Below are 20,512 nucleotides of genomic sequence, written 5' to 3'. Positions count from 1 at the left end.
TAAAATACATGCACATGTATATAAACATTTCAAACCAACTAAAGTAGTCAAGTCTGCCAATTCATTTAAAAAAGTGGTTGAGGTGTTGTCAACAAATTTCAGTAAGACGAGTTAACCTTCTGCTTATTATAAAAGCTTCATTATTATTATAAGCCTACAATAAAATCCAACTTCAGGGTATTATGTAAGCACAACTCCTACGTGCGTTTTGGGTTGTACACGGAAAAACAATGGGGGCATTTATCATTACGATTTTTTTTTAGATGCTTTAATCTTACACCAAGCATTGCATTAACTCCACTTCTTTCAAAACTAGCTATTTCTTCGTTGGTCATGAAGATTTCCATTCATATTAGTCTTAACCTTTCCACATTTAGTCTTACTCGTCTCTTTTCTCATTTGCTTTTGTTACTTTGTTTGTAAGACTTTAGTTACTTTATGTTCTTTGTTGTTTATGTCCGTTTTCCATGTCTGGTCTTTGTCCCTGGACTACATCCTTTTAATTACCGCTATAACCTTGATTCCCTTGATTACTGGATTGCTTAGGAGCCCAATTAGCAAGCAGTGATTCATATATTTTTCATTACATGTATTACAGTAGTGCTGTTTAGACGATTCTCCTCATAGTCATGGTTGGTAGATATTAAGAAGCACTTTCCTATTTTTTGTTTTTGTTTCTTTTGTAAGTTTTTTTTTATAATTCATTCATCTTTCCATGTCTATGTATGGTAAAAATGATTTCCAGATTTGCAGAATCTCCTGATTGAAACAACTTGCATTTACAGCTACAAGAACATATACATGTTTTTGTGCCACTTTAATGTATCAGTTTATCAACAGTATATCATGATTTTCTTTAAGTAATGAGTAGTGTCCACTGTTAATATACAAGTACATGTACTGATATATGTGTAAACTCTGGAATTTGTTTACTGAACTGACATATCTGTGAATATTTTTAAATTGGTAAGGTGCTATGACAATTCCTCAAGAAACAAAGTACTGACAAATTATTTACATTTATTTGGATCATAGTCACATAAATGTATAAAGCTTCTGCACAATGAAAGTATGAAATATACACATGTTTGACATATGCGTGTTATGTGTGCTATGTACACGTGTTTGACATATGTGCGATCATTGCACAAGAGATGTGCAAATTTTTCAATTCAACAATTGTGACACTATAATAGATATAGAATTAAAGATATACAAGATAAATTAATAATGAGATGGATAAATCAATAAATTCAATGATTTTCACAACAACACACTTTCCATTGAAAAAAAAAATCACAACTACACACATACACAAGAAACTAATTATTGTCATCCTTTTCCAAACCAGTGTAAATGTTAAACCGTTTTATCAGGAATTCTATTATGACTACTTGAAACTTAATCAATATAGATAAATTCATCAGCAACCAGTGCACTTTGTTCATTTAGTAATAAAAATTTCAATTAATTTAGTAGCGACTGAAAAGATGACAGATTTAAAATCAAACAAAATGCTTTAATAATAATAATAATATCTTATAATGTACATATCAACTAAAATTTCTTAACAGGCTGCCAGTTATCACATTTCTCTGTTCAACATAAAAATGATTTCATTTAAATGGCAGTAAATCATGAAAAATTACTATGAAAATGGAACGTCAGGAGCAGGTGAAAAACCATGTACACATGCTCCAGATAACATGATATATATATTACACAAAACAGTTCCCATAGGAATGACAACAGTCATAATAAATATACAATGTTAATCTACTGAACACTTTGTGTTTAATTTCTATACAAAAGAATCAAAGACAAATCGCTATGACTGAAACATATCTTCTTCTCTGCAACAATTAAACAAAACATTTGACAAAATTTGTGCCACATACTGATCTAAGATTTGAGACATAACGAGTGAAAGAATCCTTTGTTGATGATGAGTGAACACCGATTTATTTTCTGGCACCATAGCCATGTGTAACAAGATGGTTGCAGCACGTCTTAACATATCCAAGCTAGTGCCCATCATTTCTGGATTGTCCCTCAGCATGTTGATACCATGCATGTTGGCAACTTGCATGGCTTTGTGTTCAGCCATCTCTAAGAAGTCTAAAAGCAATGAAACTGCTGGATGTTGCATTGCAATTGCACGAGCAGCACTAGTATCACCTTGTACAAGTTCAGCTAAAAGCACAATAGCAAATTCCATTATCACTGGCTCACTTTTATTAGCTAAAGCCTTGACTAAGTTTCCCAACAGTGAAACAATTCTACTATAAGGAGGAGTAGCAAGTAGTAAGTCAACATTTGCTTCATGAATACATAGTTTTGACATGGCCTCGAAGACTAACCGTTGTGGTGAGAGGACGGATGAGGTGGATGAGGGAAATGGATCAGTGGCACAAGATGACGGACAAACTGCCCAATGTAACAATCCATCTAAAATCGGCAAACAGATTTCTTCTGGATAAATAGCTAACTCTAGATGACTTGCAATATTTGCGAAGACGACAAGAACATTTTCTCTCATTAAAGTCAAGTACTGCCACCACCATTCATCTTCACTTTGTGATAGATGACTGTCTGTGAGCTCTTCAAGTTCATTTTCATCCCGATCAAATTTGCGACGCGTGGTGTTACGAGGTAGATGGTGATGATGTAATGTCAACAATTTTCCCAGAGTAAACATCAGTCCTGCATGTTTTGAAATTTCTACAAGATTTCCCTGAACACATGACAGACTACGGAAAATGTTCGAAAGACATACACACTTACGACCAAGTTCGTCCTGACTGAAACATGTGGTATATAATGGATGTTCATCCTTTTGATAGGACTCATCCTCTAGTTCAGTAACTTTCCTTTTGTTTTGTGCAGTTGGAGTACTGGTATTCAACTCTTCCTCTGAACTTCCTCCTTTTTCCTCTTTGATTTCTTGTTTACTGACTGAATCATAACTTTCATCCTTAGTGTCTTGTTCAATTGGGTGGTTATTGTCTTCACAACCATTGCTCCGACCCTTATCCACCTCATCTGTTGTAAGTTCATCTTTGATTTCCAAGTCCTTTCCACATCCATCATCAACAGGTTCCTTTTTTATGAGCACTTTGGTGCATTCATGTTCACAGTTTTGTTCTACTTTGAGATCATTAAGTTCACATTTACATGTATTTGATTCAGATAAGATTTCTGATTTTACATCCACTTTGCTATCTAGAAGACTATTTTCATTTTCATCACAATCATCCTTTCCAATATATTCCTCTTTCAGCTCCATTGGCCTCCTCAAGAATAGTTTTTTGCAGACTTCATTTTCATTTTTATTCCCAAAAATGGGAACAATATGTATACTAGTGTCGCCACCCCCTAACTGCCAATGCCCAAACTTGCAACTGTAACCAGAATACACATCCCATCTCTTAGTATCAGAGGGTCCAAGATCGTCACTGTCCTCAATTTTGACAGTCTTTCCTTTGCGGGAAACAGTGGTGTAGTCAGAGAATACTCCTTCTACTTTCACTTTAGCACCATTGTCAATAGACTCATTCTTGTCCTTGTCAGAATTTATGGAATCAAAAGATTCATTGTACTGATCGCACATGCCTCTTTCAGCTTCCTCAAAAGTTTCTCCAAACATTTCTATAAGACATCGCCTAAAATGTTCTAGAAGTGCTTCTACCAAGCCAGGCAAATGGGTCAAATTAAAATAACCAAGTGTAGAATCATCAAACAGCAAAATATTTAAAGTATCTATGGCCCAGGTACTTTCAGCAAGCAGACCAGATTTCAATGCCATCATAATCCTCCATGCTTCAACTGGTCCTAAAAAGAATCAGACAAAATCTATTAATAACAACAAGTCATTCAATTTACAAACAATATGGAGAACAAGATTTTGACAAAAAACAATAAAGAGATACATAATTGCAATTTTTTTCTTAAGACAACATAAAAGACAAAAACCTGTTAGTGGAATTTGGATGTAACATGTTAATAAATCAGAGCTTCAATTATCTAGTTTAAAATTCAAATCAATAATATCTTAGTTAACACAGAAAATGACAACACTGAGACAAAGCACTACATTAAAATGAAGCTCCCCTTTTTTAGACCAAAACAATTGGTCAGGAATACCCGGTATATGACATCAAGGGTTTCATATTTGATTTCTCATCTGGTTCAATAAGAGTAGTCTGCACACAATATACATTATACATGTATGTGCCTTTGTTATATTGTTAGTTGTATTGATACATAGTATTTTAGTTTTTGATGAAATATTAATATACAGAAATGATGTTTGTTAATGTGACAACATAGACATGACAGAGAACAACAAGGCAAAGCTAAAAGGAAAACAGCACTGGGCTTAAAATGATGATTTTATATAGGTTTGGGAACCCTCTAGTGGTATCCTTACCATACAGTTTAATCCCAATTACATTCTTCCAGGATCAATTTTCAAAACTTCAAAAGTACAAACCATTAGCATTAGTAGCCTTGATTGTAATCATTATTTCATTAAATATTAATTTTTTAATAGCTTCATGCGCAAGAAAGTAAAAACTCCCATTAACAAATTGGATAGTAGCTTTTCCTAGAAAGATTGCTTACAGCTTAATGATAATTTTTTTTCTCTTTCTTTCTTTCTTTTTTTTTTTTGTCAAATGCTTTCCCAAAATTTATCAGATAACAAACTGTATGTTCATCAAACAAGCCCTGAAAAAAAGCATCCTGACAAAAAGCCACTAACTACCACAAATATCTTGTGATACCTCTAAAGTGTACTTGCTTGTTTCCAAGGGCCGAATTATAGATCTTGGAATGCTTGAAGAAAATAGAAATTTATAGTTAACATCTGCATCCTAAAAGCCCCCTTTTCTGCAGGGTTTTGATTGTGACTAAGCACTTTTCAGACTTTTCTCAAATTTTGGTCAAATTAATTAAATAAATATATATTTATATATAATTGTATCTGGCTGATTTAAATTTTTAAAACAGAAACTTAAGGTTTTTGAGAACAAAAATGTAGAAACAAGCAGAGTTGCCTGAAAAACAGAAGTGGTTGAGAAAAAGGTCAAGCAAGTACACTTGCTAGCAGTTAAAAGGTCAAAGTTAAAAGGTGACAAGGGGGCTTATAGATGTATTCCTCTGACACAGTGCAATACTTATGAGCAACAGGAAGTTCTCAACCTATTGTAATCAACATGAAGCAACACAATTTAATCAAGATTCATACTGCTATTTTTTTTTTCAAATAACAGACAAAACATCTATAGTGATTTCAAATGAAAATACCTATTTGCGAATTTAATTAGCATCTGCTGTTGTCAATACATTTAACATAAATGATTTGATATTCAGATATTTACAATAGGTTGATTTTGTTCTTTATACTCATATAACTATGAACATGATGTTGAAACAAACATTGGCAGTAAACTATGTGATCATTTTTAATAATACTTCTATGTTTTCATAATTTTATTGTGAAAGCACTGACTTATTTCATGAAGCAGTGCACATGTATACTGAATCAAGATTGATTGAAAATATGTTTGGTTTTCCAAAATATTTTTGGCTAATATAATAATCACATATTCTGCTGCAAACAGTAATAGTATTCTTTTATACACAATACAAATCTACATACAACTGCAACAACTAACAAATGTCTAATGATCCCTGGTGAAATAAGCCTTCCATTTCCAAATTTAAAGGGCTCTAATTTGATTTTTTTCTATGTCTACGAGGTGTTGCAAATGCAAAAATACTATAACGCATGCTTTTCCTTGCACCTAATCAAAACCAAATTTCCACTACAAAAGATTTAGCATATGCTGAGTGATGGAATGAATTTTGTAAATGCAAATCAATAAGCAAAGCAGATATTTCTCTGTTTAAGATTTTAGACCAGTTGGTAAAAACACTTTCAAGAAGATATTTCAAATTCCTTGACATTTTACTTCACTATACTAATCGGCTGATCAATGTTCTATCGAAGCGCTAAGACTAAAAAAAGATTCAAATTTTTTTTTTTTTTTAATTTGGCTAGCATTACAAGAAACATCTGCCTCAACTTAATGTAATTTCAATGCCCTGAATCCCATTATTCTATGCAAGTACCTACCAACATCATTTTTCGACAGACGTTTTCTCTTGGCTAGGACAGGTGTCATTGCTTCTATGCTCTCTGGTGGAAACATCATCTCTTTCTTTTGTAAATGTGAGTTGGGTGGCATGCTCATAGTTTTCTGTAAAAATGTTTTAATTGATTGATTGAAATTGTATTTGCTGTGGCAGATTCAGGACTAGAATATCTGATTGAACAGACCCTGCACTGTACTTGTCAACATGCTGACCCAGATTTATATTGTGCTGCCTCAAAGAACCAATAGCCACAAGTAGGCCTGCCATACTACTTGCGCATATCATTCCAAACCAAACCCAGCCATTCGCTACTCTACATCTATATGTCGGAGACTATCAATTTTAAGTTTTTGGAGAGATTTGGTCAGGGATCAAACCCATGACCTCCTACACTTATGAATTCAGTGGGCAAGTTTACTGTTATTTGCAAATCCTATCCAAGTGATATTTTAATTACCAATATAGCATGTTTGTTTATTCTACCAATAACATGGACAGCACAAAGCATTACATCTTCTTACCATGCACAAAAAATTAGTGTTTCTTTTTTTCAACATTAATAGCCGATGTTTTTTTGGTTTTTTTGTTTTTTTTGTTTTTTTTGTTTTTGTTTTTTTTTTTTGTTTACATAAATAGTAGCACAATGAAATCAACCTTTGACCGTAAAACCTTTTATACAGTCAAACCTCGATGTGTCAAACTCTGATTAGTCAAAATCTCAGATAACTCGAACTAATTACAAAGTCCCAGCAAAACTACCCTTACTCCAATGCAATTTTACCTCGGATGTCTCGAACTCAGATGAATCGAAACCTCGGATAACTCAATCAGTCCCCTCCACAAGATTTCAAGATTAATTAACCCTGATGTCTCAAAGCCAACTAATTAGTCGAAAAACTGATTGCTTTATTACTTATTGCAAACCGTGATCGAAGTGTATTTAAAAACAATTAGCGTGGCTTTTTAAATTACTCTGTTGACACTCTTTATGGTTTGATTTGTTTACTATAGTAATTTAAAATTGTGCTTGTTGTTAAAAGAAACGTATTTTATAAATAACACGTCGGAATTTACACTAACAGTGATATCGGATATTTTGATATTTTGAAAAAATATTTTAAAAATACAGATGAATTGTAATGGTATCTGACTATTTAATGAAACATCAAACAGACGATAGCCAGGGTAATACTATTTCAACGACTACATTCGTTTCGCTAGTGAATTTGAAATTTTATCATAATATTGCAGAGCACATGGTTTGACGATACTCCTGATTGTGAATCAAACAGAGCAGCATGTTATGAACTAGGACGTTTTTGATATAGCAAATAAAAAGAAAATTTCACTAAAACACTCAATACCGTTCAGTATTTCAAACATGATATACAGCAAACAAAAAAAATATATTCCGATATGAAACGCATGACTTTACAAAGTATCGTGTAAAGTGAAGTAAATGTACATGTACAAGCTAAACAAATGATGTAAATACAGAAACAATCATGGATCATGGACGAATAGTATTTCCGGTTTATCCACGACCTCAGATTACTCGAACCTCGGATAACTCGAACATATCTGCATGGTCCCTTCGACTTAACGAGGTTTGACTGTAGTTGACAAGGGTGACAAAAAATAAAAATTCTAGAGTAAGTCTGAAAATATATACCTGCATCCTCTGAGGAGACATGTGCTTATCTCTGTTGGGCGACATCCTCATATGAGACCGCGGATACGGACTAGACATTGACATCCCTCCTTGTGGTCCAAAGTTAGGGTTCATGTGTTGGCCTGGGTATCGAGGGCCCATTGGAGACCACTGGGCATTATTCCTTCTGGCATCTGTAATGAATGTCAAAATTAACCTGCTATGTAATGTGGAGATTAATGTTAGCACATGATTTGTTAATTTCATTATTTAAGTTCTCTATTCTCTAATAATGTTGTCACTAGAAATTAAACACAATGCCAAATTACCACTGTGATTTATTAGTTGTCAAGTGAAATTTCTGTATTTGTACAAAAATACTAGACAACTAGTGTGATAGCTGCTAAAGAAGCTGACCAACAAGTATATAATAGTGAAAGAGTATACAGAGGAAATAAAATGACAAAATTCATGCTTTTTCTAAGTCTCTATATTCCTAATTTGAAAAGGTTAAGGTGGAAAAAAACTTAACAGGAATATACATGTAACAACTAAAACTGTAAAAATATGTATTTACACCAGCTATATAAAAGTTATACTTGTTAATTATTCCATTTGAAATAGTAATTAATGACTGTATTAAAATAAGGGGTAGACTTTAACCACAAATAAACCATCACTACAATAATTTTCACACAACACACGATAAAGCACTGAAAGGGTATATATACATATATAAAAGTTATCTAGAGTATTCTACTGACACTCAAGAGACCTACCGAAGTTATGATTCTCCATCATTCCTTCACCTTGATAATACATAGCACTGGGATAATAACCACCTAACAGAAAAAATACCAACTCCAAAATGTAGTATTTTTATGATAAAATCCCCCCATTCTTTTTATTTCAATTTAAATATGATTAAAATTTATATAAAAAAGACCTTATGATGTGGACATGGTTAAAAAAATCAGGACAGAAATAATTGGCAAAATAGAAAGTATTAATATAATTTAAAAAATCATCTGAATTCAATACAGCAGAAATCCTCTTGAAAATGAGAGAAAGTCACCCAAGATATAATATAACTGAATTTAACACATTTTTAATTAAGGGTTAAAATGAAAGTCTTTAAGATAATGATAAAGACAAATCAAAATTGTCTTACTTTAAGTGAACTAGTTACATCATATTGTTCACAGAATTAAATTCACACAATTCTATCTCATGCAGTAGTACATCAAAATGATTAAAATCAATGCCCTTCAATGGAAAATAGAAAAATTAAAAAACCTAAAAAGATTGTTCAGGAACAGTTTTAACAATGGAAAATTGGTTATATTAGCATTAAAGGGCAATGATTGGGTACTAATTGTTAACATTCACAACTATTCAGCATTTTTCGGGAAATATTCAAAAACTTACCATCATATGATTCAGGGTATCTTTTGTTTGGGGTGTTGTACATTGAGCTACCACTCATGTCTTGAGACACTGGTGGTCTAGGGCCAGAGTACGGCCCTTGTGGGTAACTTGGATAGTCCTGCCCCATCATAGGTTTATTGTTGTACCCTCCATAGCCTTGTTGTTGGGGTCCAGATTGTTGTTGCTGATCACCATATGGACCTCCCTGTAGCTGCTGACCACTATATGCCCGATTACCATATGCTGTGTCCATACCATGAGAAGAAGGTACTGGCTGGTTTCCACTGTAGACTCTTTGACTATGCATAGGGTCTATGCTTTGTGATGAAGGTGGTACTTGTGATTGTTGGGCCATTAACCTCTGTGACATTATTGGGTCCAATGACTGGCCCATGGAGGCCTTGGTCTGCATGCTTGGGAAATTCTGATTCATTGGTTCCATAGGTTGAGATGTTGTGGATTGTGACTGCATTGGTGGTGCAGGCTGTCCAGATGTGAACTGTGAGGAGGTAACTGATGGAGAACTAGTTAATTCCAATCTAGAACATAACAAATAAATGCATGTATAAGTTAATAGAAGATACATGTATATATTTCACCATCTTTTGTCATTGGTTAAAAAGCATGAGTTGTCCCTGTGATTAAAGAAAGATCTCAAAAAGACCTATCAACTTTCTACTATGACTAATCATTAAATTATAGTGACTTTTCCAAAAAAGACCCCTTTTCCCTGTACTTTACTATTTTTCATTTCCTGTGAAAATGAGGGGAAAAAGGACTGAATACTAGGGTTAAAATTTCTTTTGAAATGCTGATTCTGCACTACCCTTGTCACAATATCACTATATTATCTTGTAAGTACAATTTTCATCCATTGTTAGTATAACAACTCTGGTAAATCAAATCTTTTATTCATTTACCATTCTAAAACAGAAAAGTATTAACAAAATACGTACCTATCCGGTTGAGAAAACTGTTCACCAAATGGGAATTGACGTCCTGCAGTTGACATCTGAGGCAAACTGTTCATGTTAGCAGTACTTGTAGTACTGAGGGTTGATGATGATGATGTAGCTGACATGCTCATTTCTACCGGTGGAGTACCTGCTGAAGGTGCAGTGGAGTCAGGCATTGATTTAGTAGGCTCCGCAATAAATGAATCAGTAGGTTGGGATGTTGGTGGTGTTGGTGTGTCTGACATGGACTTGTTTGGCTGGCTTACATTAGGGAAGCTCTGCTGTTGCATTCCAGGACGGTTAAAAGATCCACTCATTGTACTACTTGGTGGAACTGTCTGACCAGGCATACCTTGTGAAGGCATGCTGTTTGGTGGTTGCTGTGGCATTCCTGAGAAGTTAGGCATTGGTGAGTTTGTACCTCTTTGTTGTCGTGAGTATGGTTCATCAGCAAATGGATCTTGACAGCTAACACTGTCACTCTTGCCAGACTTTGACATCATTGTAGAGTTTGGTCCACCAGACATCATTGGGTTGCTTGGCATTGGTCCAGACATTATGTTAGAATTATTTGACAAAGAGCCCTGTGGCATCATGGATCCTCCTGACATCATATTTGGATTGGCAATCTGACCAGATGGTATCATGTTAGGGTTGTTAGGCATTGGGCCTGACATCTGACTATTAGGCATACCTCCAGATGACATGGGGTTATTTGGCATTCCAGATGCCATTGGATTACTTCCCATTCCTGAAGCCATGGGATTGTTCTGCATGGACATCATGTGTGGATTGTTCTGCATGCCACCCATATTTTGTTGTGCCATCATTTGATTTCCCATCATACCTGGTCCACCATGGGATTGGTTCTGCATCATTGGGTATGGCTTATTTCCCATCATTGGCCCTTGCATATTTCCACCACCCATCATATTATGCATTGGACCATGTCCATGTGGCATACCAGAATTCATACCAGGCATCATGTTGTTCATCATGCTGTTTGGAGGAATCATTCCACCTCCCATTGGTCCCATCTGGGGGTCAGAGTTCATATAGTTGGGATTCATATTGTGAGGGTAGCCATCCATTCCCTGGTTACTGTTGGGAGTGCTTGGTGGTCGGAATGCATCCTGAGAACCTTGGGAATTAGCTGCAATGTATGAATGCATTGTTTTCAATGGAAAGCTTATACACACTTAAAAAATATTGTTGCTACCATAGCAAACGTTTTTTACCTTAAGAGTTGAATAAAGGTAAGGTCACATTACCAGAAAGTACTGCAGTATTTGTATTTGTACAGACATTATTTATATTTGTGGGATCATTGTTTTCTATGCACCTGCAATTGCACTACTTGACGTTTAAAAATAAATTGGCAGAGGTTTCATTAACAACCGGCTACTGTCATAGTGGTTTCCCGAAGAATTTGTGAAGGCATGGTTATTTAAGTAAAAATCTGCAAAAAACATCCTTCACCCTAGTATGGTGGGCACATTGTAAAATTCATGATGCAGGCAGCATGGTGCTAGAAGATGAAGGCATGGTGCAGGGCCATGCTAAATTGGTCTAGGGAAACCTCTATATCAAAATGTAGACAGTTCAAAAAGTGGAAACGGATGGTTCAAAATCACAATGGGCCCCATTCCCCCTTTGATATATTTTGAAAGTGTAGACGGTCCACTTTCTCCATTAAGCCTATTCACTGTAAAGGTAATGAAAGCCCTGAATTCAAGGATAAAAAATAATTTCAATGTTTACCTGGTGATGGGGCTCTTCCTTTTTTCTGTTCTCGTTTCTGTTGAAGCTGAGCTTCTATTTGAGCAAGTACAGGTTGTGGGTCCATTCCTCCCCGATCAAACTGACATTCATAGGCAAATAGGTATTTGATGTAATTTTTCTTCAGTGTAAAGGCAGCACTTGCAGATGAGCCAATGTTTAGGAAGCCACAAATTTCCTTCCATTTCTTTGTCTTTGTAACCTAAAAAATCACAGAAATATTTACCAAAAACTGTTAATATAATGTAAAATGTCTACTGTACATGAACCAGCTACATATAAAGAGATTCATACAGAAGCCCAGTTTTCTCATTGCCTGTTAGAAGTTACATGATACAGAGATATTGTTGGCCTTTTTACTATGATCTTTTTTAAGTTAGGAAATTTTGAATAATCCACAACTTGAATTTGTAGTTAAAATGATTAATTTCATGACTTATGTCCAAAAAAAAAGATGCATCATACAGTATTGATCGATGCAATTTTGAACCAAAAAATCCTAACTTTCAACTACCAATTGAGAAATAAATTATCTATTTGAGATTATTCTTTAGCCTTTTTTGGACCAATTGAGAAACTTTCATCGGGGGAAACATCCTAATTTCAGAGGTTAACAATATCAAGTGTAATGGGAGATATATCAATTTATCTTCCAAAATAGCCAACCACGTTAGGTATGTTCCAACATTAAAATTCAAATAATTCCTAAATCAAGCAGCAAATTCTGTTACTGGCAGAGTTTAGAATTTTACAAGTCCCAAGAATTTGTGCTATTCAGTTCTATTAGTTGCCTCATTCAAACAGACATTGAGTCAATTTGTCTGAAACTCTAGCCTAATGGAGTCATCATTATAACACAACTTTTCATTCCAAAAACTAAGGAACCGTTTGCTTTACCTTTCATACAAGTTAAAATAATGATGCAAGTTAACATCCAATTTGAATTGAAGTTTAATACATAATATTCTTTTTTATCAGCACGGAGGATTTTTCTAACCTACCTCTTACATGCATCACTGAATTAATACTTTTTAGAGATCCAGGGGATGGTGTGGATGTTAGGTGTGTTTCTATCCTATCTCTTGCATGACTACTCTCTAACAGAATTAAGTAGCACTCCAGCTAAGAATCATGCAAAATGTGATTCATTGGTAAAAAGCCTACTTATTTTTATTTTAGATTACAATATAATCTATTGTATTTTCAAGGTTGATTATCTCCTAAGAGCAGGCTGATTTGAATGAATAATTATAAATTTCATAGTATAGACCCATAGAACAACTTAATTACAAAAATAAAAATATATAGCCTTTTATGGGGTGTATCACATTTCTAAAATTTTGCATGATTCTTACCAAGACTGTTATTTAATGATATAGTTTGAAGAGATCAAGGGGAGTTTTACAGATTGTGGGTGTGGATGTCAAGGGTGTGTTTCTAACCTACCTCTTGCATGCCTCCCCTCTCCCGGACTTGATGATATAGTTTGTACAGATCCAGGGGAGTTTTACTGATAGAAGGTGTAGATGTTAAAGGTGTATTCTTCTCATCCAAGAACATAAACAGTTGGTCAAGGAAGAATCTACGATCTGGCTCATTTCCCATCTCATACATCTTTTGTATGTCACCATAACCACCCTTCTGCAAATAGACAAAGTATGTGGTGAGAAAATTTTTGCAATTAGTTGTATAGATAATTTGTACAATTACCAATGTTCACTTCAATCAGTTGGTGATTCATATACCAGTTCATCCTTTCACTAAACAAATATCTTTTTAATCTTACATCATTCTCTCTGATTAATAATACATTTTCTAATATACATTTTTTTAATTAAAAAAAAATCTCAATCTTAAATAATAACAAGTTTCAACAAAACACAAAAATACAGCTATTAGTAAGATCTGTTTAGTACATGTACTTGCATATATCAACATGCGTATGTTTACATTTTAAAATGACTTCAATGCTTACAATGAGAGAACCAGTTTGAGTGTATTGTATACATGTGAACAAATGAACGTATTACAAATGATTCAACTTTTTAGTAAGGTTAAACAAACTATCTTTTTGTAATTCTCCATTTAACTTCGATTTAAATGAAACAAGGTAAATCAGTAATTCTCTGGACAACACAAATCCTATCTTTTTTTCAATTGTACATCTTGATTGTCAGTTACATATTCTGCCAATAGCTAATTTCAGTAATAGGATAAATTATGTAAAACATTCCTATACAATGTAATAGAATTACAACAACACCTGAGGGGGGAAAGTGTGGAAATTACTTTATCAGAACATAACTTTACTAAGTACTATCTATAGAATTAGAATTATGCTAGAATCATTTCTAGAACTACACTGACCTGCTTTGAAAAAAATATTATTTTGGAACTGAAATTTAGGGAGTATCTCTAAAAGGTCAAATGGATTGCATATTCACTTAAATCACTAACCAAATGAACATCTAGTTGGAGATGTTTTTAAAAAGTTCTCTTTTTTTTTCTTCAATTTAATGGTATGGTATGCATCTAGATTCTATAAATTGGTAAAGTTAATACTGGCTCAAGAGAAATCAGTAAGTGTTTAATTTTATTTCATGGATTCTGTGTGATTAAAGCTTCCTCATAGTGTGAAAGTTCTTCAATTTATGGATACCAATTTCATGGACTAGGGAAGAAACACAAGTTCATGGATTCTCAAATTAGTAGTTATCTGGTTTTCAGTATACACATCAATGGAAATCTCCTTTCGTTTGGGAACCAAACTTCTTGGTTTGGCCTATCTACAAAAACCACAAAAATTGGTACCCCACGATCAACAGTACTTTCACAGTACTGAAAATTGTTAAAAATTTATTTCACACCCACTTTAATCAAACAAATTAAAAATATCGACAAATATCCAGTTAAGAACATCATTCTCAGGCTTTTTTTTTTCTTCTTCATTTCGAAATGGATATATGTTCACTAAAAATCATTCATGTTTTAATTTCTATTTATACAAGTAATAAACAATAGAATGTGCCATTTAGCCTCATTCAAATAGTTAGTCTACTTGTCTGAAACTCTAGCCTAGAAATGGTCATCATAATGACACATTTTCAAATCTCAGACAATATTGTTCTGAGAAAACTCACAGATCCTTTCTGTAAATTCACAATACGAGCCAGATTCAGACTTGCAAGTACAAAAAAGTTTATGAAAAGTTTTAGCTGTTTCATTAGTCTTTGAACATGAGAAAGATGAAAAAATGTAACAAAAATACAACATTTATAACAAAACAAAACATACAATATTGACTAATGTCATTCAATATAAGAATACCAGGTTGTTACATGACAAAATGCAGTTAATCATCTTATACTGCGTTTACCTAAAGAAAATATTCAGATTAGGAAACAGAGTTAAGATGAATTCCATATACCAGCTATAATTTTATTTCAACAGTTATACTATTTATGAATTATATTGGCAATACCAAAAAAAAAACCTAAATAGATAAAAAAATTACTATGTTTTCTGAAAGGCATCTTAACTCTGGGTAGTTTTTATTTACATAAATATAAAATAAGCGAACAAAAAAAGCTACTGAAATGGAATCAAATATAAGAACAAACAAAAGGGTTTACACAAATCAAAATAAAATAATTGAAAGAAGGATAGTAACAAAAATCCCTAGGTTTGTTTCTGCAACCCCTATAACAAGCCAAGAATGAATATATATACATATTCCGTACACCAAGTCTGAAATCATTGCAACCATATGAAGCTAAGTCACAAGCGTTTTCTAAGTGCAGAACGATACAATATAACATGTAACAAGTGCCGAAGTCACCTGTCTAACTGAAGTGCAGGGTGGACGAGGAGCGCCATTACACCAGGAATTTGACACATGACAAAATAACAACCCACATATTTACACCACGCCCAGCGACCGACTTACTGAAGACGTCCACGGCGTTGGACTGTTGACATTATCTAATTCCTCCAGGTACGACGAGGTACTGGCTCCCCCTGGTGAGGGTGCTGATGTTTGTGAAGACAAACCCTCCTATTCAAAATGAACACATACCTCCATTTATTTTTAAAACTTCTTGTACTTAAATTTTGTCCAATTTTAAAGGAGACTAGTGCCATCATGCAAGTCAAAACAATAATGGATATTTGAAAAATCAAATTGTTACTTGCTCCAGAAGTCCTTTATTTTAATACACAATTATATAAACTGTGTAGTCATTAACATATTTATACCTCTAGCATCTAACCTAAGTATTATCTACATTCTATTTTAGCTGTACAAAAAAGTAAGCAGCTAACTGAATAAAAAACACAGTTCGATACATTGATTTTCTTTTTTTCCAAATAAAGGAAAAATTTGTACATCAGTTCACTAATGCAGCAGGTGGAACATCTCTTCTTGTTAAAGAAAAAAATCAACTAAACTACAAAATCACAAGAGGAACACATTTTGAATGGCAACATCTTGGTGTAGCTACATTTGAAATAAAATTGAACAAAAATAACATTTAAGCTTATTTTACAAATTATGAAATATACACAGATATATATATAACATAAAATATATATGTATTTATACCTAGTCTACAAATGTCATTTCTCGCAGAGATCTGTGATGCTTTCATCTGAAATATTTCTTTTTCTCAAAAAATTCATATACAAATATATACAACTTGTATATTCAAATTGCTGATGCAAAAACAAATGTTAATTTAAGGATTTCATCAAGACGCACAACAGAGGTCATCAAGAATGACTTTGGTAGTGTTTAAAACTGAACATCTTGACTCTTTACTAACCTTCTTTTTCTTCTCTGCAGGTGTTGATGGCTGACTTTGTTGACTTTCTATCTGTGGCATAATATGAGGCATTGGGACACAATTCTGAGGAGGAATGTGGTTGTGGTGACTGTCCATCATAGGTGGACCAGGCTGTGAAATACTCGTCACAGGACTTGTGATGCTTTGTGTAACCATGAATTCTGATTCTAAAATGCAAAAAATTTCCTTTACATAAATAATTTATCCAACTGCAAAACCTTGATCAACCCACTGTAGAGATTACATCATAACACAATGAAAGCAAGTGCAGTGTTTGTTTTGGGGAGAGTTCACCAATATCTAAACAAGACGAACTCCCTAACACTAATTGTGACCTTCAACTAAATTTTGACAGTGAGTTGGAGAGTTAATACACCAATGAACTCCTTTAAAAGAGTTTCTAATTCATAACTCAATAAAATGTTTTCAGTTAATTTCTTTTGAATGTAGGAACTTTTGAAACCATGACATGTATTTGAAAACAAAAACCTGTCAAAAATAATTCAACTAAATCAGTCAGCCAATAAAAATTGACATAACAAAAAAATACCTAATATTGAATACAGAAATGATATGATATCAAAACTACTCTACATGTGATCTAACTGACTAATGCCCCTAGTATTTTGTTCTATGCATATAGTACCTACATCATAATCTCCATCTTTTACACTAAGTGTTTAAATTAAATCAATGAACAGTTCAGTACATGTTATGTTAACAAGCATTACAAATGCAAGATGTATACACATCTTTGTGTAATGCCTAACCTTCATACAAAGTTTGGACAAATAGCTTACAGTGACACTTGCAAGGTACATTCACAAAATGGACAGATGGACTAACATTATGGTTTTAATACATATTTACTGAGTACAAGTTAAGATAATTGTTAAAGCTAAAGAAAAATTACCAACTAAATATTCAAGTTCACAGCAACAGACTAACCAAGTTGATAGTTCAAGGTTTTTACCTGTGTTATTTGTGGTGGCAGTAGTGGTAATTGGCTGTTCATTCTTGGGTGATGGAGGAAATCCAGTTTGTTCTGAGGGCCGAGAAACCATTCTATTCCTATTAGAGTCACTATCATCAGCAATTAGACCAGCTAATTCTGAAATAGGTTTCTTTGTCTCTGAACTAGACGAGGCCTGTGAACTCTGATCTGGTGTACTACTTCTAGGTCCATTTTCTAGTGTTGGCTCACTCATATTTGTGTCTGAGTTAGAATCGGGTATGATGCCAGAATTTATAGCACTAGTTGGCATGTCTACATTGTTTTCCGCAACAGGAATTGATGAATTTGACAGTGTTGAGCTACATGAGTTTGAATCTTGTTGCATACTTTGTTTTTCTGATGTAACATGAGATGACGAAGGCGGCATGTTTTCAGATGTGGCAGGTAAATGAGATGAGGGTTGCGACGATCGACTGGAGTCACTTACATTACTGTCCATATCACCGTTATTTGGCATGCTATTATGCGACTGTCCAAAAGTAGGCACTGGAGATTGAGATTTAGGAAGAGGACTTGTAGAATTGGGAATATTGTTCATTTGCTGTCCAAATGAAGAACCATGATTCATGTTTGGAGGCGTGAACATACGATGTGGTGATGTCATATTGGATCTGTGTGGAGGAGGACGACCAGAGGCCGCTGCTGCAGCCAAGGCAGCTTGTGCTGCAGCATGTGCACCTTTGACAGGTGTAGATGTCTGCATGTTAGAGGGTTGTTGACCCCCTGCTGACATAGGTGCCATTGAGTTCATTGCACTAGTAGGTGGTCCACTGGGTTGTCCCTGAGGACCGGAGTTCATATGATTATAATTTCCATACTGATTATTCATATTCCCTTGTCCATACATGTAATTGGAATTACTCATGCTTCTGTTCATTGGCATGTTTCCACCATACATATTGTTATTTCCACTCGGCATCGGTGGCTGACCAGGTCCGTTATACATTGTCTGTGAATAATTCTGCATTCCTGAATTTGGAGTCATGCCCATTCCTTGCCTATTTGGATAGCCTGGAAAAAAAAAGTAAGGAAGTTGATGACCAGAAATCAGCACTTAACTATTTTTAGACTGAACTTCAAAGGTTTAATAAGTATAAAAATGGTTAATTTAAACAAAAACAAAAAATAACAAGTTTTAAAACAGATTCTATTTTGAATTGTCTTCCAAAGGATAACTAACTATCAAGTATACACCAGTACATCAGTTGACTACATGACCTTGGACTCTTTATAAACAAGCTTTCAATCACATTTTCTAAGATGAACTAAAAATTTCTAAAATTGCTGACAATATTCTGTTACATTTTTTATAAATTTTATCATTTCTTCCATTAAACCACAAAAAACCCATTGTGTTTTCAAAACATAGCAGTAAACATGACTATAGAATATAACAATCGATAATTCACCATCAAATACCAGGAGACAGACATGATTAAGGATAACAGAAAATCCAATACTTCTACCCAATGTTACTATCAGCAGTGAATATTGACTATGAACCTCCAGTCTAGCTTATTGTAGTGAACAAAAAATGTTTACAGAGAACAATGTTCAGGATGTTGCACATTTAGAAAAATTCACTTTTTTATTATTATTTTTTTTTTTATTATTATTTTTTTTTTTTTTTTTTTTTTTTCAGAAAATTTTAAGAGACACTAAGCAAAATATTTGTTTCCAATTCAAACTTTCAACCAGATAACCTTGGCAGTCATTGCAATTCATGATAAAGTTCTATGTATATGTCTTCATCCATATGATCTAAAATCTTCCATTAATTTTAGTTTAAATATATCTGTATATATCTTTTGAAAGAAAATTTCCTTATCTTTGGCTTCCATGAATTCATCAGGTCTGATATGAATACAAGGTTGAGGCTGGTTATGAGACAGAACAACTTACCAGACTGTGGATATTGATTATTGTATGGGGGATAATTTCCCATTGGTCCACCCATGTTGTTTGGTGGCATTTTACCACCTGGGCCAAAATTCATGTGATTGGGGCCCATTGGAGGTGGCATCATTTGTTGACTGTACCCTGTAAAGAAATTAAGACAGATTTTGTATACATCTGATTCACTTCTTTTATTTGTTTGCTACTTACAGTACCTGAACGGATCCGCACAACAGTTTGATGGATCGATGACCGTTGACCGATTGATTGCAGACAGATCATTAATCGATAAACGGTGACCGATCTGATCACAGTTGTGTTATGTAAAATGACAGATGATCTGTTAAAAATAAAACAAATGTAAAATAAAAGTAAAAATTGATGTTTAAACCTACTGCATTATGTAAATATGTGTAAAATTGACAAAGAAAACAACAAAAACCTTAAAAATACATTGACCGCTCTGTGGTCACCTGATGCGATCACCAATTGAATGGATCGGTTTGACGGATCAATGACTGGCCGAAAACTGATCGATGATTATGACCGATTGTAATTTTTGTTGCATGGATCGGTTCAGGTACTGCATTATGGTTAAGTCGATCCGCCTGTAAGTCTGACCCTCCTTTTCAGTCTAAAATTTCTGGAACCTAGCCTTGACCTGCTTATAAATCTGACCAATTTCTGAGAGCTGCATTGCTAACATTTCTTAATTACAATGAGTTTACCTGTTTGTTTTGATAACTCCAATAAATGTTGAAATAAATAATTACAAGCCAGAATCGTT

General features: G+C 34.0%; 1 protein-coding gene across 10 annotated transcripts in view; it reads right to left on the bottom strand.

Moving 5' to 3' along the window:
* Positions 1–1,003: 1,003 nt before the first annotated feature.
* LOC148615193 (AT-rich interactive domain-containing protein 1A-like) overlaps positions 1,004–20,512 on the bottom strand; it is a 39,545-nt gene continuing 20,036 nt past the window's right edge. For 7 of the 10 annotated variants that reach the window (XM_088589855.1, XM_088589858.1, XM_088589860.1 and 4 more), the window contains 12 exons: positions 19,732–19,869; positions 17,788–18,840; positions 16,794–16,981; positions 15,920–16,027; positions 13,420–13,614; positions 11,956–12,175; positions 10,195–11,347; positions 9,239–9,777; positions 8,590–8,652; positions 7,832–8,004; positions 6,140–6,263; positions 1,004–3,831 (listed from right to left, as the gene is read on the bottom strand). In XM_088589855.1, coding sequence (XP_088445981.1) covers positions 1,829–3,831; positions 6,140–6,263; positions 7,832–8,004; positions 8,590–8,652; positions 9,239–9,777; positions 10,195–11,347; positions 11,956–12,175; positions 13,420–13,614; positions 15,920–16,027; positions 16,794–16,981; positions 17,788–18,840; positions 19,732–19,869 — 5,957 coding nt within the window. In that variant the 3' untranslated portion in view covers positions 1,004–1,828. The remainder of the gene's footprint in view (positions 3,832–6,139; positions 6,264–7,831; positions 8,005–8,589; positions 8,653–9,238; positions 9,778–10,194; positions 11,348–11,955; positions 12,176–13,419; positions 13,615–15,919; positions 16,028–16,793; positions 16,982–17,787; positions 18,841–19,731; positions 19,870–20,512) is intronic. The other 3 variants (XM_088589856.1, XM_088589857.1, XM_088589859.1) reach the window with 3 other exon arrangements.

This window comes from Perna viridis, chromosome 6, assembly GCF_037379345.1.
Source record: "Perna viridis isolate PV_CMFRI_1.1 ecotype Kerala chromosome 6, ASM3737934v1, whole genome shotgun sequence".
Classification (NCBI taxonomy): domain Eukaryota; kingdom Metazoa; phylum Mollusca; class Bivalvia; order Mytilida; family Mytilidae; genus Perna; species Perna viridis.
The sequence above is the reverse complement of the archived record's forward strand: the minus strand, read 5'-3'. Positions and strand labels throughout refer to the sequence as shown.